The sequence below is a fragment of the Cyphellophora europaea genome, assembly GCF_000365145.1.
Source record: "Cyphellophora europaea CBS 101466 unplaced genomic scaffold supercont1.3, whole genome shotgun sequence".
NCBI lineage: Eukaryota > Fungi > Ascomycota > Eurotiomycetes > Chaetothyriales > Cyphellophoraceae > Cyphellophora > Cyphellophora europaea.
The window spans coordinates 3,008,242-3,028,470 of NW_008481809.1; the positions used below are offsets into that span (position 1 = coordinate 3,008,242).

The following is a 20,229-nucleotide window of genomic DNA, read 5'->3' on the forward strand; positions in this document are numbered from 1 at the left end:
TTATATTGTTGCTGCTCCAAATTTTGCACCAACTTCCAGCACCGAGATTTCCCAACTGGAAACTTGATTCAGGGTTGTATAGTGTAGCGGTTATCACATCGGATTCTGATCAAGATTGTTTCAAAATTCCGGGAACCCCGGTTCGATTCCGGGTACGACCTCTCGTTTTTTGTTTTCCCGGGTTCGACTTTGGCATGATCAAGCAGTCGATCAAGCAAGTCTTGGTCCTGCGTGACGCTGAAGAGTATGATTTTGCAATCTTCAGAACACCCTAGATCATACCAGGCATTTTGCAGGTTGAATGACACGATTCCGTTCATCATTGATGAAGGTAGAGCATTTTTTGGAGGGTTGAGAGTCCGATTCTTGGTTCCCTATACACCGGCACTAGTGGCAGTACTTCAGCCTTACGAAGCATTTCCACAGCCTTGGGGGCTCAATTTTTATGCCATCAGAGACCAAGATCAGAATTGTGCTGCTCATTGACTTTTGCACTCGACATTGCCGCCGACATGGCCGGAGATGGTCCCAGAGATAGAAAGCGCCGTAGACTGGACAATGACCCGCAGCACCCTGACGGCGATATCAGAGGTGCCTTCGAACTTCACAACCTCCTTCGATTTCGGCAGAGTGCCGAGCCAGAAGTAAAAGCCGGTCCGTGACCCTCGCAAACCATTGTGCTCTTCTAACTCGACCATAGGGATCGATAGATTCAGGAGCTTCCTGATAGAAATATCAAGCAAAGAGCCCACCGAGAAGACGATTCTGCTCAAGGTGCTCAAACAGTACTGTGACGATCAGTCATCATCCTCGAATGAAGAGGTCGACTTCCGGGACCTGCTGTCGACATGGTCATTTGCAGCACAGAACAACATCGACGCCATCACTTCTGCTGTGCCTGCGGCTCTTGCTCAGTTCTTCCGCACCATCAGCAATGACTTAGAGTTCCGCGAGTTCGGCCTCTCCCTTTGCCACAGCTTGCTGAAGTCTGACCAACTACATCTCTTGGATCGTGGTTTATCTGCGCCAAAGCACAAGGACTTTGTGATCTCACCATGCCTCCGACTCCTGACCGAGATGATCAGCTTCGACGCAGGTGCACTAGCAGCGGATGTCTTTTCTCGACGAGACGTCCTCTTCAAGCGTCTAGACACACTGCTTGATGCGTCCACTCGACGTCAAGATGAAGCAGATCGCCGCCGACCAACGGTCAGACGGAATGCGCAACGTCTACTTCTGGCTATGCTGAGGTATTTGGATGCCGAGGCGAAGACTGAGCTGATCACGCAAGGAAAGGCGTTGTATTCATGCATCCGGAGCCTGATATTTGACGGTGGTGATATTGTTCGCGATATTCTGAAGACAGTTCGGTTAAGTCTCCTGGGCTCGGAGCTTCAAAAGGCCACAAAGACTCGCTTCCTCAATGCTGGCAACCTTCAGCTATTCGCACAACTGTACGACTTTGAGGCTGAGGAGGTAGATGAGACTACTGATGTGGTATCAGTTCGCCAGGCGGCCCACGACTTCCTCATACATGCTTGCACCTCCGATACTGGTGCCGTGGTCGCTCAGAACGGTTGGTACCCGGCCAATTACGAGCTCCATGGTTCTTTCGACGATGATGACTCTGGCATCGACCTAGGCTTAGACTCACCATACTATGCAGACGACTATACGACCAGTGTTCCCGTCAAGAACACTAACCTGTCACTTTTCTTGCAGAAGTTGAAGCCTGCTTCCGATGTCCTACAAGCGGAGTTGGTCACCAAGATCTTCGCAGCGGCGCCCGAGCTTGTTGCAGACTACTTCTGCAAGCGGCCAAAATCATTAGGCGCACCGTCGGACGACGACAGCTGGCTTGGAGAGTTTGGATTTCTATTCTCGGTTGTGGATTTACCAGCGCCGCCACATCTAGGCTTTGGTGTCCGTTCAGCAATATCTCCGCCACCATTGTCGATTGCTGCCGAGAACATACTACCTCGATCTCTGGATCGAACAACGACTACGGCCTTCCTCAAGAAGACCGAAGATATGACCACCATGTCTGCCTGTCGCCTGTTGACAGTCGCGTTGCGGAAGTTGGGGACCGTCATAAAGATGTTTAGATCCGTATCAGGACCACGCCATTTGTGGATTCAAGCTATCACCAAGCTCTCCAGCATCATTACCGCCCGAGCGCCTCTATACAACGAGATAGTAGCAGCCCTCCAGAAGACACCAAAAGACAACCAGGCAGTTAGAGGTGCTGTGCTCGAATGTATGGCTGCGTACAAAAAGGTCTTGCCAGCGGCGACTGCAGCCTCCAGCTTTGACATTACCCCAGCCTTGCTTGGTGTCCTTCAACAGCTACACAGGATCGGCAATGATTCCCCAGCCCAGGATGGTCTCGAAACGCAAAAGGTCGCTCTAGTAACCATTGCCGGTCTTTCACGAGGCACTAAATGGTGGCATAAGCCCAGTACCGAGCATCTTTCGCCGATTATGGCTCTCCTGATCGACGCTACAGGTGATCGTTCGCACGCTTCCGCGGAGCCCATCATCCGTAGTACGCTCGAAGCAATCTTCGTCGAGAAGGGCATACTTTGCCCCGGCAAGCTTGCCTGGATCGCTCTTGAGCAAAGCCTGAGGAGCACTAGTTCGACACTCGAGAATTACGACGGGACTCTCATGCTCTTCCTCGAGAATTGCATGATCCGAACGATGAAGCAGCCGGTCAAGTATGTCGAGTACCTGGAGGACGTCCAAAAGGAGGTCTCGGACTCCACTCGATTGAGCCTCGTAGCTTGTGCCGTAGCGGAACAGTGGCCTCATGCGCTCCAAAACGACGATCTCACCACGACCATCCACTTCACCAGCATTCTCTTCGCGCTTCTCGCCGCCAGCGACGAAAACGCCGCCGTTCTCGAGGTCCTCCGCTCTCGCATGCTGTCGGCAGCCGAGTCGCACAAAAGGCATAGGAAGACTCTCAAGAAGGCATTTGAGGCTCAAGCTCGTGACCCGGCCACCCATCAACTTCCATCCCCAGCGCCATCCCGCTCGTCCTCAGCAGGTCCCGAGAAGGAGCTCTCCACTGCCGACAACATCACTTCCGTCTTCCCTGAGCCCATACCGCTTCCGACTTCTCACCGCCCCCTCCCGCCGACCTACACTCCCGACTCCGACCTCTCCGCCAACCCGAGCACCTCACGCCTAGCAACACAAATCCGCTCCCTCTCCTCCCCCACCTCCGAAGTCCGCCTCGGCGCCCTCTCCACCCTGACCAACCTCGTCCCCTCCCTCCTCACCTCCTCCTACTCCGAAGCCACGCAACTGCACCTCCTCCTCGGCGAGCTCCTGGAGACCGCACGCCAGCACGCCATCGAGACCGCCAGCACCAGCACCAGCGAGCAGCAGCAGCACCAGCAGCCCCTCCCCGCCATCGTGACGGAACTGGCTGTCATGGCGCTCAGCGTCATCACCGACCCCAGCGACGCCATGTACGGCAAGGTCAACCGCTGGCTGATGCGCGGGCCCAACTGGCAGCCACTGACGCGCGTGGTTCCTTACTGGGTCAGCCGCGTGCTGCTGGAGGAGCCGGAGAGCGAGGCGCCCGGCGCCGGCGAGGCGGAGATGCTGCGGCTGCTGGCCGTGCTGGCGGACGGGATGCGCGCGAGGCAGGATGCGGAGTTGTGTCGGCGGGCCGGGGTGTGGGAGCGGCTGGGGAGCGTGTGTCTGCGCGCCGGGTGTAAGCGGGAGGTGCGCAGGGGGGTGTTGCGATGCTTTTGGGCTGTGGCGGGCGTGGAGGAAGGGGCAAATACGTTGATCACTAGGGTGGGCGTGCGGGCTTGGTTGGATGTGCTGGAGGGGAGGGAGAGGGGAGAGATGCGGGAGGTGGTTCGGAAGGTGAGGGAGAGGGTGGAGGAGGCGTGTGATGCGGAGTATATCAGGAGGTGGGAACAGGGCGTGGGCAAGAAGGGCACCGTGCTTGAGGCGGTGGATGCTGGAGTCGGCGCTCGTGGGTTGTGAATCAGTGCATGAGTAGTGCTTTCGCTTACGTCGAGGTTCTCATATGGCCGACGAGAAGGTGTCAATGCCTTTAAACTACTTGAATACTGTGCATACTCCGAGTGCCTGGTTACACTTCCCCAAACGGAAGGTACTATAGTACTAAAAACGCCGGTACAGTTCGTTGGGACTTCGGTTCAGACGATCACGTACGTACTTCAGCTGTCTCTGATCCTCTTGTGGTCCCAACTGGATACTGCCCTGGTAGAAGCCCCGAGTCCTTGCAGACCTCTCCCAATTGTCAGAGAGTCAGATAATATAAGAAGTCTAGTAGTTGTGGCATTGTAAGAAGGGGATGTCAGATAAACGGCCAATGACCTTGCCCTCCGTGTCTGCCTTCAGAAGCCGCTCTCCGAGATTAAGGCCACAGTCGTAAAGTCGACTTTTCTGCCCTTAGGATCCCTCTCGTCGCCAATGCGAGAGTCCTAAGAGTCTGGACAGTTCCGCCGCTGTCCGCCGGTCCGCCACCACCGCATGCTTTTAGAAAAGCCCCAGCGTCTGGGAGAGATATTGTAGACACACCACGACTCCTTGCGAGTAGGAAGAGATATCGGAGAAAATGTTGCCCAACTTGCAGCGCTGCCGCTGCCCTGCTCTTCTTTCTGTGCTTCCACTTCGTTACATGACCGAGCACCTGCTGCAGCAACCAGCGCTTTCGGCCTGGTCGTCCATCTCCAACTTTTGACCGGGACCGCCGCCTCCTATTTGAGGCGCGCCAGTCCCATAACCGCTCATTTCTCTATTGTATCTCCTAATTTCTCGGACGAGGTCGTAGAATGCGTTGTCGACATTTACTCTGCTTTTAGCGCTGGTCTCGATGAACTTGCAGCCAAATTGTCGGGCCAGCGCTTGGCCTTCTTCGCGAGACACGACCCGTTCATGCTCCAGATCGCACTTGTTGCCAACAAGGATGATTGGGAAGTAATCTTTGTCCTTTACACGCAATATCTGCTGCTCGAATGTCTGGATTTCCTCAAAAGACTGACGCGAGGTGATAGAATAGACGAGCAGGAAGCCCTCGCCGGTGCGCATGTACTGCTCGCGCATTGCTGAATATTCTTCCTGACCGGCCGTATCAAGGACATCGAGAAGGGCGGTTTCGTCGTCGACCATACATTGCTTGCGGTATGAGTCTGTGATGGGTTCATGGTTAGTTACAATGATCTCCGGGGTGTGCGCAAAGGGACGCAAGTGTTGTGCGACGGGAGTCGGGAGCAAATACCTTCGATCGTTGGGTCGTATTCGTCAACGAAATGGCTCTGGATGAGTTGTATGGTCAAGCAGGACTTTCCAACGCCTCCTCCGCCGACAACAACCAGCTTGTATTCCCGCAGAAACTGCAGCGAGGACACGTGTCAGTCGGCGCCTCCAGAAAATCGGCGGCGGAAAGCAGGGTGGGACAAACCTTGGAAGCCATGTTGTGACAGCGCGGGAGGTGGTGGCAAGGACACGAAAAGGGTGGAGTGAGGAGGTTCCGAGGATGTGAATGCACGTTTCAACAGAGTCGATAAGGGAACCGGACGGTGCGAAATAATTAATGGCAGGTATGAGTGTCGAAGATGGCAAATAGATGGAAGTGCAAGGGTTGGAAAGAAGAACGCTGTGTATCCCACAGCTGTTCTCTGGTTCGCGCAGATGGGTAGAGGCAAGAGCGAAGAAGCACCTGCGCCTGCAGTCTGCAGTCTGCACCTGCACCTGCACCTCCACCCGCAACATGCAACCTGCGGGCCCACCGTTGCCGGCTAGGGGGCTCCTCTTGGCGCCCTCATTGGCGCCCTTAGCTGCCTCTGTAGTACCACCCTTACCACGCCTTTGGTCCCTGGTGAGTTCATCCTAGTTGCTTCTGTACAGACCGTGTCCTATCTCATTGCCTCCAGCCACTGACATGGACCACGCGGCGTCAGCTGCAAGACCCACGCTTCTGCCAATGCCCGAGCCCGACACATGTCCGGCTTCCTGAATGGCAAAGGCACCGGCGAGTGAGTTGCCTGTTCCTGATCCCCTACATGCTCTGACCGTCATCGCATATGCACGTCTGGCTTGTCTGGGGCACATACTGCAGAGGCATTCTATTCACAAGCCTTCGCGACCCAATGCGGCATGGTTTTACGCATCATTTCACCTCGGTTGTGCCCCTTATTGGTCTGGTTGAAAAAGGGGGCCGCCCTTGTGGGTCACTGCAGGGAGCCATCGATCCACTGTCCCAGATCTTGAAGCCGCCGAGTTCTGACTTCTAGTCCGTCTTCTGGAAGATATACATCGTGGAGATTGTCTCACAGAAGTGCTTCGTTGCTCCAAGACTGTCCGAAATGCTTGAGCGGACAATCCAGAGTGCCGCGGCACCATAAAGTCGCAACGAACATGGCCTAAAACCCCTTTACTCCCTTGGAAATGAGCACAGTATGAATCTACGCCGTAGGCTGCGCTCCTTTCTCCTAGCGCCCTTATCATCGTCGTGTGCGCGGCTGGCTTTCATCGTGTTACAAGAGCCAGCCATTCGCATCCGACTCCCTGTTGACGGCTTTTGAGACACATGCTTTCGACTTTTGATTGGCTCTAGTCTCACCTCTCCTCCAAAAACCGGGGCAGCTCTCGATTCAGAGTGCGCCCTATCGACCCTATGCATGCCGTATTTCTTCCACAAAAAGTATGGAAGCCACGGAATACCAAAGCCTTCCTCTGGCTACCGCAGCCACATTGTGACGGGACGAATTATTGGACGTTATCTCAGCATCTGACGCAAGCCGTCGTGCGGCACAAGTCCCCCATTCTAGAAGCCAGTGACCATCGCTTTTGAGGCAAACAATGCCGCAGTTGCCATCTAGATGATTTCATGTCGTGCTATTGCCCCTGTTGCAACGGCACTCCCGCCCCCGGATTCAACAGGTCGATTTCTGGGGAAGGCGTTTCAGCCTGCATGAGATGACGCACTTACTGCTAATATCAAGGAGCTATGAAACGGCCGGGACCACTTCACCCATCACTTCACGAGTCGATGTCCTGCCGAATGAAGCCCTCGGTCCGTCGAATTTGGTTTCCTACGGCCACGAGGAGGTCATCACAGCGACTTCACCTTCGGCTATTTCCCCTCGCTACCCCGGACCAACATCGGCTCATGGCATACAGCCTGAACAGCGGCAGCTCCGTCTACAGTCGTGAGCTCAAATCGCTACTGTACGGGCGATCGAAGCTACGACATGCGTGAGAATGCGGCAGTATCCGGCGTGTGTGGTCTTGATTCGGAATTGGTTGATCTTGCGGCCGAATGACGCGGCCATTCAGTCGTGCAGCCACAGTGTGGATAGTCAAGGATTGGTCTTTTGGTGCAGCAACGAGGTGAGGTGTTCTGATTGCATTCTCTTTCGGTGCGCTCACGGACTCGACAACGCAATGCTCGACCCAAAGCCATTCCAGGAACTTCGGCTGACACTGGATGACCGAGATGATTACATCGTTCGAGATTCCTGATGCAATCCGCTGCGCCGGCGGTTTGTGGACGAAAAGTCTTACTTTCAAGGACTATGCTGAAGTTGTTGAGAATTATGATGGCAGACAGCACTCTTTTGTCACTGGTCGTTTCGATGCATGTACTGGTGTCGTCAACTATATCAGCAGAAAGACGAAGACAAGAATGCTGTATGCTCACCCAGAATGCTTCTTACAGTCATCCTTCCCATGGTCGAGTAACGGGTTCTCGCGCCGTGGCGTGCTCCCTTCCTGGTGTTGGCTGGAGTCAGAAGGTTCTGCAGATCCTTTTGACAAGCACATTGAATAGCCAGTGTATGGGATATAACAAGCTGAAGAGCAGTACTTCACGCCCCGCAAGCGAAGCAGCAGCGCAACAAGGCACACGAGGCTCCGATACCTTCGTTAGCTTTGGAATTGCCCATTGAGACCGATCCTCGGGCATCTTTGCACGTGGTATCTGGAGCGGAAGACCGTGACCTACTGAGTAGCGCCAATCGTGTCAACGCCAAACAATCTGTTGCGGACATGAACATACGTCAATGTGGAACAAGTCGAGAACAGACCTTTTTGATTGCAGCAATTTGATTTGGTATATGGATTCACTGGCTGACACAGATCCCCTCTCATCATAGCGCAAATCCTTGTTCTCTCATGAGCGAGGTACAAAAAGCGGCCTCGCCATGTTCACGCACCTCATCTAATTGCACGTTCAGAGTTCACCCGGCGTGTCACCTATCAACACCATGCCAAGTCAAGCCTCTATAGCAACAGCAATACGGATCGTTGCGAATCCCGCCGGGTAACGCAGGAAAGTTGCGGCCAGCCACTTCATGCACACCTACCTTGTACGAGCTGCATCTCCGTGCTCGGACTTCTCTCGCATTTCGAATCACACCACGATCTCTGAACACACGGCAACCACAAATCTTGCAGTTTCAAGTCGAATCACCAGGCTCTCGACAAACATGGTCCTCCACGCCCTCAACATGGTCCTCCACGCCCTCGGCACCTGCCCCATCTGCACCTACCGAAGCGGCCGCGCAACGCGCAACGTCCCTCGCGCCCTCTACGCTCTCCACGATGCGCTGGCCGCGTACCCAATTGGCCCCATCTCCACCGCTGGACCCTCCACCGCGAAGTCACCCTCGCCACACTCCAGGGCTGCCGCTGCGGACAGCGCAGCCAAGCTCCTGCTCGCTCTCCGCGCCCTGGAGATCCGTGACCTCGACATCGACGAGACGCACGACGCACTGCTTTCCTGTACGCTGGAGCTCACGCAGGTGCTGAAGGCGCCGCAAGAAGTCATCGGCTCCGAAGGTGAATTGGAGCGGCGGCTGCAGGCTATTGGGCGGGCGTTGAGTATGGAGAAGGGATGGTACCTTGAAGAGACGGTGGGAAAGGCGAGGGAGGAGGCGCGTTGGTTGGCTGGTAAATTGATGAAATGGGGAGAGAGGAGGCTGTGCGAGTCGATGGATTGGGAGGCGCAGCAGAGCGTGCTGAGCGTGAGTGATGGAGGAAAGGATCCGAAGGGGTTGCGTACGCGGGGATGGTCGAAGGCATTGCCGACGCTGGGGATGGGGGAGGACAAGGCTGGAAGCAATGTCAAGAATGGGCTGCTGGACCTGAATATGGCCGCGACCGGTGTCGGCGGCGGCAACGACGAAGAGGATCTGGACATGATGGACTTGAGCTGATGCGAAACGCGGATGCAAGGGCTTCTCTGGTGAAACAACCGCACGAATGGGCTCTCTTCGAGCAGGATAACGCCTCGAAGATTAGTCGGTCGGAGTGCATCCCGTCGAACACCTTGAAGGTCCTGGGTTTGGGCCCAACCCTTGGTGGTAACCCTGGGCTTTTTTGCAACCTCTATCTATCAATGAACCTCAGAATCCTTCCATGTAGCCTGCAGCAGGACTACGGTGCCACACATGCCCCCTCGGTTAACCACGTACGTGCCTATTCCATCAGTCCTCGCCCTGCAGCTTCTTCTCTATCTCCTGCAAATCCTCCGCGTCCGTGATCTCAAGAACCCGGTTAACCTCAGCCGTCGAGCGCATTAGCTCCACCGCGCCCGCATAGGACATCTTCAAGTTCGGGTTGGCGTTGACCGGTAGGTAGTAAATCATAACGTATGGCACGGACATGCGTCCGGATGGCTGTCTCAAGTCAGCCAAGCCCCTCAAGGGGCAGCCAATGAAAAAAGGTTGTCTCGTCTTACCAGGGTAAGCGGATAACTTAACAGCACGAATCGAGGCGAGGAGTCTGGAAGCTCGTCGGCCAGCTCGAGCATGTCCGAATACGTGTCGTTATCTTGGGCCCGAATCTCCTGGGTCTTGGTGTCGATCATGTCTGTATGTGTTAGGATGTCATGTTCTGAGACGAGGGATATGGGCCTTCTCGAACAGATCTTGGCCTGGGGATCCTTCGCTCTGGAGGTTCCGAGGCGGAATTTCCGTAGGGCATCCTTGGTCTCTTGCGAGAAGGTGTATAACCTTGCGTCGGACTAGATGAGTGAGCTCCGATCGGGTCCGAGCAATGAGCTGCGTACCATGCTTGTGGGACAGATTCGAAAGAGTCGTCAAACGTGAAAATGTAATCGTCGATGTATATCCCGCGATGCTTACGGTTCCGGCTGGCCTAGCACCCTGTGAGATGGAAACACGTCCACTCTGCTAAACAGATCGAAAATGAGAATTAGGGAGACTTTTTAGGTCATTTGATGTCGTCGAATAAGGCGGACATCAAGACGCATGGTTGCCTTGTGAGGATCTGTCCCGTCATCCCGCGGCGGCACGCCGGTGACGTCTTACGCTAGGCGTGGGGGGCATGCCCGAGGGCGCCTAAACGAACCGCTCCAGATTCGTTTCCAGATCGCGGGCCCCACCATCCTTGCCAGCATCACGAGCTCACCATTGCCGCACGCCCACCCTCGCCAACTCAGCAATGTACCCTGCTCGCTAACATCCCAATGTTCGCCCGCGTCTCCCAGCTCTCCCGGCACCTTTCACGTACGCTCCCGAACTACACGCATCGCTCGGCCGCCGCTGTAGCTAGCACCACCATGACATCACCATCTCTGTCCTCGGGGCAGCAGAAGAACATGATACACACGGCGGGATGTCTCATCATCGGTGACGAGGTGCTCGGCGGCAAGACGGTCGACACCAACTCAGCCTACCTGGCCAAGTTCTGCTTTTCGCTCGGCATGGCGATGAAGCGCGTCGAGGTGATCGCAGATGATGAGGACGAAATAATAGAAGCCGCGCGGCGCATGTCCAAGAACTATGACTTCGTCGTGACATCCGGTGGCATCGGACCTACACACGACGACATCACCTACCAATCAATAGCGAAGGCGTTCGGGCTGGAATTGAAGCTGCACGATAAGACGATGGAAAAGATGCGCCGGTTGTCGCGGCCGCACAAGTCGCAGCCAAACTTTGACTGGGACAATCCGAGCCCGGCGCTGAAAGCGAAGATGCGCATGGCGGAACTGCCGTGGGATCCGAGTAAGAGTGAGGACGAGCAGGTCATATACGTGAAGGATGACCTTTGGGTACCAATCTCGGTGGTGAACGGGAATATACATATACTGCCGGGCGTGCCACGGCTCTTTGAAGCGTTGCTAACAGGCATGAAACCGATGCTATTGCCGAGGCTGAAGGATCCTGAGGGCAAGGGCACCTACCGCATGCTGTTCAGCACGCCACTGGCGGAGAGCTCGGTGGCCGAGTACCTGACTGAATTGGCTAAAAAGGTGGAACCCAAGGGCATCAAGGTTGGCAGCTACCCAAGATGGGGGAAGAAGAGGAATGTCGTGACCTTGGTGGGGACGGACAGGGAGTACATGAACATATTGGAGGAAGAGGTTGCAAAGGGCGTCGAAGGGAAGAGAGTAGAGGTGGAGGGGGAAGATGATACTGACGCAGAGGAGGATATCAAAAAAGACAAAGATGCTTGAGAGTGGCGTATACAATAAATGAGACTGTACAGCGCACAGCTCCTGCTGTATCATCATCCTCCACTTCCTTGCTCTACACCACAATAAATCCCGGGCCGTCAACAATGTCGCACAGATCCCCAAAGCGAGGCAATCAGGCAACAACTAATGCAGAACAAGAATCCACGAATGTCTCTTACAACCTCGTAGCATCTATAGGAACACCACGGTCCCGTGTAACATGAAATGCAAGGCTTGTTGTGTCCACTGTCTCGAAGCTTTCGCTGCCTGCAAAATTTCATCATCATTTCCCGCTCGCCATGCGCATCACGTCCTACGACTGCCAAAAAACGATTGTCTCTCACCCGATCCTGCGCCAAACTATTTGAGCTTGGGCTCATCTGAGAGAATGAATGTTGCAAGCGAATTCAAAAAATCAATGAGGTCGTGCCCGGGTTCGAACCGGGGTTGCCGGAAAACGACGTTCAGTTTCAAAATCCGGAGTGATCACCACTACACTACACAACCTTGTGAACAAGTCTATGCTCGAATTTGTGGCATAATTTGCGCAGACTTTTCAGGCATTGATGTAATTGAATTAAACGTCTTTTTAAGCCTAATTTGGCTGGCGTGGGGCTCAATGCAGGCCTGTGGGCCCTTACCGGTGCAATTGACCTGAGTGCAACCACAACCGAACTTGAATATCTCCTTTACAAAGGATCAGAACTGCATCAGGGCAAGATGAGCACCATATCTTACGATGGTACCGGTGCTGTCAAACGCCTTACTCGCCCTTTGACGTTCTGTCACCTGTATCTTCTGGACTCCCACGTAGACCAGGACCATAGATACACGAAACAGGCCGGCAGGACGGGGTCAGCAGAACCCGGAACATCTCTACTGCTAAGATAAGTGCCATCTTCCTTCTCCTCATCTCCGGCGGAGAACGGGGGGGGGGAGAGAGAGAAGAAGCATGCCCATCGTCATTCTGTGAGGTGCGAGTCAGAGCAAAGATACCTTCTGTAACCATATCGTAATCCCTCAATACACTCTGTAAATTCCCAATCCCTTCCTCTCCACAACCATCACCTCGTGCCATGCTCAAATTCATGCACGGCACTCAAGAACGTGCTCTCTGTCCCGGACGACCAAGTTCATACATGTCAAATCTCGTCCCTGTCGCTAGCACGAATTAGACTCTACATCTTACCAGCCGTGTGCGCCGTGTAAGTGACGAGCTGTTGCTGCACAAGCACATGATCGCTGAGCTCGACGCCATAAGAAAAGATCACGACCGTCAGCACGGAAGGCTGAGGCAATGATGGGAGTTGAGACAGATCTGACGGCGTGATTGAAAGAGTGTGTATCGTTAGCGCGTTTTAGAATACCGTTCACTGCCTGACGGGTTACGGCAGTTTGCTGGCCAGCTACAGGAACTTACTATGGTCATCAGAGGCACGAAAGGCGACGAAAGGAATGGTGAAGAATGATCGACCATGATGTTTGAGCCTGGAGTCATCGGCTTCCCGATGGCATTGACAAAGGGAACTGTCTGCAGGGGTGCATATAGTGCGAAGAACACAGTAGGCGCGCTGGTGTCAAGGACGCAACCACGCGAGCAGATAATCTGGCTGTAGTCGTAGCTGGGAGAGCAATAGTGAGTAGCACTGTTGGACGTGAGGCTTTCCACTCGAATGTCCGTGTTGTGCCGTTCATCGCCAATTCATAAGATCCAACCGCACTAGAAAGGCCTGGGCAGTATGGTATGAGGCCGTTGACGAACCCGACCTAAAGGGGTCCAGCACAGCTGCATCTCAACTCTGTTTTATCGCTTTTTACGGAGGGAAGTGGCCCTAATGTACTCCGTATGGGTGCCGCGCTTGCAGTTGAAGTGCATTATTCACGTAAAACACGGCCGTCAAGATTTGTCAAATGGATCGAAAGTTGACATTGCGCTCCGAGGGTTCCTCAGTCCCAAGTACTCCGATCGCGTACACGGCTGGAAGTCCTTAGTTCTCCTTGACAAATTAGACACATCCCTGCAGGCACGTCCCGCGTCTCGATTCCTGCGTCTGTCAAGAGCCAGGCAATTGCGACTTCCGCGCCAGGCATCGCGGCGATGCACTCACATTTAGACCTTTACAATCAGGACGCTCCGGGCCATGCAGTCAAATCTCATGATACCAAGTATCAGAGGTGGACGTGTTCACAGGATCGTGACAATGGGCGATAACCGGCCACTAAGTTCTTGATTGCTCTAGTCGTCACGTCGGCAGATGTGTAGTTGCGATTCGTATAACGACCATCTTCTACTGGGGCATTTGCCTGACGCTCTGGCTTGGACAGCTGTCGCCTGTTTGCCATCGAGCTCACCCCTTGCATCCACCGTGCTTGAGGTAGTGTACAAGAGAAGTACTGCCCCAGATCTCCGGGACTGACACATACGCTATGACCTCGCTGTGAGGCAGCTCGACTAGAATGGGAGCCTAGGATCTTGCGGGGACAAACTTCGAGCAGTCGTCTATCCAGCTGAGAGTGGAGTGGGTATTTTTCGCGGCAACGTGGCGGGAGATGTTCGCTACGTGTCCGCGGCAGCCTAGCCATCGTTAGCGTCCGATATCATTTGCAGAAGAGAACACTGGCGGTGAACATTGCTCTTTTGAGCGACTGGGCAGTAAGGAGCATCAGTATGGAGTATATCGATCAACAGTTGCTGATGCTAGGCTCTATCAACAGAGCCTTTTTGACTTTCAATCGTAGCCAGATGCCCGGAAAAGCATATCTTGGCTTTGAGCCGTGCAGTACGCTAGCAATAGTGATACATTGATCACGAATTTGGATCCGTGTGCTGGATAGGTTCGAAAGAAGTCAAGTCGGTGCATTGGACCGGAAGCACTTCCATAGTAGGCGTCAAAGGCCGTCTGCTGTGGCAAACATGGCTGGAGTGCTTCATTTGTGTCTAGCTTCCATGTCAACGATCGCCAATGCATCGATCGACTTTGTAGGACGAGGGTTAGCCTGTCAGGGTCACATCATCCCCGCAGTTCTCAGAGCCACACCTGACATCCGGCAAGAAACACGGCAGGTTGCACCTTTGTTTCATAGCCGACCGTCAAGATTGTGACATGGACTATGGGGGGTTCATGACGAAAGCGACAAGCCTACCAGGGTGTAGGTGTTTGGCTGCACAAACGATGAGCGGGTAGTCACGTCTTCGTTAACTTTCTCGGCTGCCTAGGAGATCCTCTGGAATTGGGAAACTTTGACATGATCGATATGCTAACGGGAAGTAACCGCAGCTACGGCGCGGATGTTATAGTGATCAATCCGCCTGCAGCTCAGGATTGGCATACATGCTGTGGACAATCCCGGCTTCGGGTCGAAAGTGCCTGGTATGTAATGTGGCGGCGGCAAGCAGGCCACGGGCGCATACTGTACGGATACTGTAGCCTGATAGCTTCGGTCGAAAATCGCGCGAAAGGGACCCTGGCCAGTGTGAAGGTGCCAGCTGGCTAGCGGGCCAGCATGGAGAATCAGTGGCGGAACCAAAAGAACATGCCGCAAAGTGTGGAGTGGGGATTCGAACGGCGCGGGCGGAGATCGTTTCCAGGTGCGTGCAGGCTGTCACCGGGCGACCAGCTCCATGTAGGATGGGCTGCCACGGAGGTAATGGTCCTTTGAACAGCGAATTGTCTGACACCGCACTATTGCATTCGCTTGCTGACACAACGGCAGTAAAACGGTAAGCGACCGAGTCGGAGATGATGTAGCGGACACGAATCCCTCACCATGATGTGAGGTTTTACGTGTAGCATGAGTCGCGCGGTTCAGCAGCGACCTGATGGTTGGGACCTGAAAGAAAACATAGCATGTTTGCAAGTTTGCGAGTTCCCGTGCGTTCGTATTGGCCGATCGCTACCAATGACGTCCTTGTCGACAGACAGACTGGTGTTAAGCCCCAAGGAAAGCTAACGGTGCGTCCTCTTGGGGACTAGATATGGTTGGACAGGAATAGAAGCCTAGAAGTGCATCTGGGATGGTTCGCAGGACTGGCTCACGGAGGTACGGGGCAGCGTTCCAGGGTGCGGCATGGCTCCCCAGACGGAAAGGACGAGGGGAGCATTGGCTGTGGCGGGCTAGTTGATAACCGACCAGACGGCGCCTGGGCTAGCGGGAGCACCAGCAGCCGCGGTATGTATCATGGTGTCATGAGTACGAGGGTGTGGTGCCGGGATATTCTTTCTTGGAGGGCTGCAGCGGACCTGTCAGTTGTGACTGCCGACCATGGGTGCTGCTGGGCGGCTGGCACGGTTCCGCAACCTCGGTGGCATGCCATGGTCCAGCTCCCCATTCCGTACTTCGTTCCAATAAAGCCATGGCGGTGGCCACCATCAGACCGTTTTTTGAGTCGGTAAGCGAGCAGTTCATCGTGTTTGACAATTGACTCGCGATAGTTGTGAGTGGATTCTGGCGCTGCTGGCGTTCAATTTCGGTACCAGGAAGAACGTGGGCCGCCCCTGCGGGTTGGACGGCTGGCGGCTGCTTGGGTCACCTAGCTCTGATGGTCTAGGCGACTTTCCAATCACGGCTTGCGCAGCCGCATCAGCACCAGCATCTCCGCCGCTGCCCGCCTGCAGCTGTTGCGACTTATGCAACAGCTTCCTGCTTGAGTCAACTGGCTGGCTGCAACTACGACCCTCTCTGTCTGCTGGGGGACAGGAATGATTTGGCCTCGCCTACGCTTAACCACCCTTTTGTGCACGAGCGATGGACAGCCACCAAACACCAGCATCAAGGCACACACCATAAAAGCCATTTGTAGCCGCCGTAAAGACCCTCAGGTCTGGTTCACCCTGACTCAAGATACTTCCAGCAGGAAAGTTTGCGCGTGCACGAACCACACCCTGGAGCACCCAACTAGACCCAGCCTAAGTCCAAGCCCCAAGAGGCCCCGTCGCTTACACTCCCGTCTCCCCACTTGAGCACTTCTGATTGCCTGGGCCGTCTTGTCTCACCACTTCTCGTTCCACGCTCTCGGGACCATCCTCTCGTCTGCTTTCCTTTCCTTTCAAGTGCCTGTCACCGCCGTCCTCCAAGTGCAACGTCGTTGCTTTTCTCGTCCTGAGCAACGACCTGTGCTCGCCACGACATCGCCTCGCTTTGTCACTCTGCCGATCGACATGGAGTCCTCTACCGCCCCCAAGAAAGAGAAGAAGGGCTTGAGCAAGGCATGGAAGAAGTTCAAGGAATCGTTCAGGAACAAGCCAGCTGCCGCCTCATCCTCCACTCCTGCACCTACGTAAGTCGCCACGACTCAGAGTCCATGTTATTTCAACTACTAAACGTCTACAGCACCACCGCCAAATCAGAACCGTCTAAAGAGGAATCTAAGCCCGAAGCACCAAAGACGACAACCGAGCCGCCTGGTCAGTCAGATGCCGATAGGCGCCTCGAGAAAGCCCGCGCTATCTTCAAGAAGTACGACTTCGAGTTCAGCGATGAGGACTGGCAGGCGTCAGAGACCCGCCCCAAAGCGCCTCGGGAACGGGTTCAGAAGCCGATCCGTATGCGGGTCAAGTACACCTGCCACAATTGCAAGACAGTCTACGGTCACGACAGGATATGTGTTAGTTGCCAACACAAGCGTTGCCCCGAATGTATTCGATATCCGCCAAAGAAGAAGAAGGGCAAGGCCGCCGCCGACAAAACCGCCGATGCCCCAACCACGGCTTCAAAGGGTTGTACTTGCCACGAGTGCCAGTCTGGTTTCGATCTCGGAGCGGTAGAATGTCCCAACTGCAAACACCAAATCTGCGACAAATGCACCAAAGAAGCCAAACTGGACCCACCGCCCACAGAAGCATCATCGCAGCCCGTGGCTGCCAGCTAACAAGGCTTCGCCCTGTTTCAATCTTGGCCGTCACACAGACGATGTCAGTGATATACTCGCTGACCGAAGCACCACAGCATGCCCTTACGACACTCACCATTCATTCCGACCACTCATTCGAGCACTGCTCATACACGTACGCTTACGAGACATCTATATCCTAGTTGATTTGTTATTGAGCGTTCATGCTTGCGGACTCCGCATATTTGCTCCACGGCGTTCGACTGGACTCACTTGAGCTATCTACCCAGCTCCACATGGAGTATCGGAATACTTTTTATCGATTCAGCAGAGTGATAATGCGATTGCGATTGTGAAGGAAGGCCATGGCTGGCTATGAGATATCCCCGTTCTGTTTTCATTTCGCAGTTTATAAAATGGTGTACAGAGGAAGTAGGCCGTCTTCCAACAGCACAGCTTATTCGGAATGACGACACAGAGATGACCCGGATCAGTCGCTCGACCAGTCATGACCGAGTACTTGCTGCTTCAGAAAAGACGGGAGACGAAAAGACAGAAACACAGATATGAGTTGCTCGCAGAAGGAGGTATCTTGATGTTTAGGAAGAGCAAGTATCTCAAGGATGGGGGTTTCCCGGGTCTATCACACCACATGCCACCGGTAACCTATACCACTCCATATCATCACTCAGCACACAGGTACCGCTGCTGGCCTCTCGATTGCGAGCTCACCGTGTGCGCTGCTCAAGTCGAGCGCCGCGCAGCGGACTACGAGATCAATGAAAAAGCACAATCTTCACTTGACTTTACATTTGCCACTCTCTTCATGATACCGCCTTGAACGATCACTACGACGGCAACAGTATGTTCGCTGCTCAGCCGTCGGAGTCTATCGACAAGCCATAAGCGCCAATGAACAACAAGTCCCGTGAACGTTAGTTGTACCGTAGATCTGCTCATCATATCACAGCCTCAGAATCGCTGGTCTCTCTCGCGTCGCTTTGCTTTGCTCCTTCTCGGCTTATACTCCAATCGTCGTCTGACCGTCTCGCGCCCCTGGCTCGGACTTGTGGGATCAGTTTGCAATAGGGTCGGGTCGGAGAATTTCTTGTCCACACTCGTCTACGGACTACGGGAGCAGATGTAAGCAGGGCGAAATCCTTGCCCTTCAGGCCCTCCTCTCGAGTTAGGGATGCGAACAGCCGCTGGGGTGTCAGCGGAGAGCGGGATGTCTGATGGATGGCGGGCGCTTCGGTACGGTCAGACGGTTGCTTATGGGTGCAAGATCAGGGGAATGGGGTGGTGCAAACTTGGACAGCAATCTATAGAGGTCCGGACGTACTGGGAGTGCTGTACTGGTCTATCGCTACAAGCCACTAGCTGTGAACATGGATCGAGATGCGTCACGCCTGAAGAATCAGGCCCATTGGGCCCCTTGTAGCCCTGCGCAGAACCCACGGTTCCGGGATCCGACGGGGGCTCGTGAATCGTTTGTCTAACGTCGATAGATGTGCACGGGCAAAGCAGAGCTTCATGCATCATCGATCCCTGCGGAATTGCAAACACCTGCGCAGACGGTAGTGCTGCTCATGAATCATCACTGTCACCCGTGTCGTCTACAGACTTCCACGGCGACGCCGTTTGTAGACTCAAGGTTTGATCTCAAGCCCAAACTCTGACGATCTGTAATGCATGATCTGGGTTAATCTGCGGCGGCACCAACTTTGCGTCGTCTCCCGTTCGATCACCACCTGGATTTGTAATAAGGCTGTCACTTCCCGTTCCAACACCTGGATGTCTAACCTCGAAGGCTCATTGGAGTCATGGCGCGTTCTGGTAAAAGTCACCGACTCGGCCGAAGCTTCACGATCGTGTCATGCTGGAAGACTCGGAATCGTCGGGCCATCGTTCTGTTGTGTATGATCTCGGCGACTAAGATGTTTCGCTGAACGAGCTTGCCAAGGGGCAGTTGTAAGCAAGCAAGCGGCACTTGCCGGCCTGCGCAGCGACGTTATGGGTTTCTCGAGACCGCGGTCTGTCAGACTCTGGATAATCTTTTCCATTCTTCCACTACCATAACTTGCGCCGGCCCCTATAGACCAAAATTCGAAACGGCTTCTGCCGGCGGGACTTCAATAGGAGGCACTTTGCGGACCCCGAGATGCACAAAAGACCTCGAACTGGTGGGTAAGCATACAGACATGCTATCTTGTGTCGAGACCGGCGACACCACCTTTTAGCCGCCTGGGACCATACTGAAACTTACGGTTCGTGCCTATAGCGCTCGCAGGCGGGTCCGTTCCTTATCTTACCACAGCCTGGGGGCAAGGCGTCCAGCATCAACCTGAAATTCGGTCCTTGCGGCCCGTCACTGCTAGTCAGTACCTCAGAGGTGTTCTTCTGGCTTAACGCAGGAACGGTGCGCCAGGACTATGGTACATGCCGATACAAGCGACGGTTTCAATCCCCGTAGGCAACGGTTTCGCTTGTGAACGCCTTCCTGATCTGGTATGGTTGATCTTCTGAGCAGCGGTGAGGCTCTGCCGGCTCCGATCCTAAGAGCTTTAGCCTCGTATTTGGGAACACGAGGCTTCAGAAGCAACGTTTGTGAATGTTGCATTCTCGCCCCCTACTCACGAGATAACTAAGAGACCCGAGGGAGGCTCAACTGACACTAATGGAAGTTTTGAACCGCCTGGCATTCAAACCAACGTCCTTGTATTTCGCTGCCCCAGTCTGGGAACGCCAGGGAGCTGGTCAAGATCGACGAGGTCTCCATGCCTCGGAATCGCGGCTTCCAGCGCGGGGCCCATGGGGCCAGATGCTGCACAGGAGTACCATGAAATCAAAAATCGGGAGCCAAATAATCGTAGGATGTTTTCGGTAATGGCACCTAGCGCAGAGTAATTAGCATTTCATCGATGTC

General features: G+C 54.4%; 6 protein-coding genes and 2 non-coding genes across 8 annotated transcripts; 5 read left to right on the forward strand and 3 right to left on the reverse strand.

Annotated features, from left to right (window-relative positions):
• Positions 1-72: 72 nt before the first annotated feature.
• On the forward strand, positions 73-161 carry HMPREF1541_04057. Its single transcript has one exon. It is a non-coding gene; the product is annotated as a tRNA-Gln (tRNA).
• Positions 162-512: 351 nt separating this feature from the next.
• On the forward strand, positions 513-4,005 carry HMPREF1541_04058 (uncharacterized protein; the record flags this gene model as incomplete). Its single annotated transcript, XM_008718405.1, has 2 exons — positions 513-654; positions 701-4,005. The coding sequence occupies 2 exons, from the start codon at positions 513-515 to the stop codon at positions 4,003-4,005; spliced, it is 3,447 nt and encodes a 1,148-aa protein (XP_008716627.1).
• A 657-nt stretch (positions 4,006-4,662) lies between these two features.
• HMPREF1541_04059 (Ras-like protein) lies at positions 4,663-5,461 on the reverse strand (the record flags this gene model as incomplete). Its single annotated transcript, XM_008718406.1, has 3 exons — positions 4,663-5,177; positions 5,267-5,381; positions 5,450-5,461. The coding sequence occupies 3 exons, from the start codon at positions 5,459-5,461 to the stop codon at positions 4,663-4,665; spliced, it is 642 nt and encodes a 213-aa protein (XP_008716628.1).
• A 3,016-nt stretch (positions 5,462-8,477) lies between these two features.
• Positions 8,478-9,206, forward strand: HMPREF1541_04060 (uncharacterized protein; the record flags this gene model as incomplete). Its single annotated transcript, XM_008718407.1, has 1 exon — positions 8,478-9,206. One exon carries the CDS (start codon positions 8,478-8,480, stop codon positions 9,204-9,206), a length of 729 nt encoding a protein of 242 aa, XP_008716629.1.
• A 270-nt stretch (positions 9,207-9,476) lies between these two features.
• On the reverse strand, positions 9,477-10,063 carry HMPREF1541_04061 (uncharacterized protein; the record flags this gene model as incomplete). Its single annotated transcript, XM_008718408.1, has 4 exons — positions 9,477-9,668; positions 9,731-9,861; positions 9,916-10,015; positions 10,061-10,063. The coding sequence occupies 4 exons, from the start codon at positions 10,061-10,063 to the stop codon at positions 9,477-9,479; spliced, it is 426 nt and encodes a 141-aa protein (XP_008716630.1).
• Positions 10,064-10,480: 417 nt separating this feature from the next.
• HMPREF1541_04062 (uncharacterized protein) lies at positions 10,481-11,473 on the forward strand (the record flags this gene model as incomplete). The annotated part of the gene is made up of 1 exon (XM_008718409.1): positions 10,481-11,473. One exon carries the CDS (start codon positions 10,481-10,483, stop codon positions 11,471-11,473), a length of 993 nt encoding a protein of 330 aa, XP_008716631.1.
• A 421-nt stretch (positions 11,474-11,894) lies between these two features.
• On the reverse strand, positions 11,895-11,980 carry HMPREF1541_04063. The gene has a single exon. It is a non-coding gene; the product is annotated as a tRNA-Gln (tRNA).
• A 4,652-nt stretch (positions 11,981-16,632) lies between these two features.
• Positions 16,633-17,342, forward strand: HMPREF1541_04064 (uncharacterized protein; the record flags this gene model as incomplete). The annotated part of the gene is made up of 2 exons (XM_008718410.1): positions 16,633-16,751; positions 16,805-17,342. The coding sequence occupies 2 exons, from the start codon at positions 16,633-16,635 to the stop codon at positions 17,340-17,342; spliced, it is 657 nt and encodes a 218-aa protein (XP_008716632.1).
• Between the last annotated feature and the right edge of the window lie 2,887 nt (positions 17,343-20,229).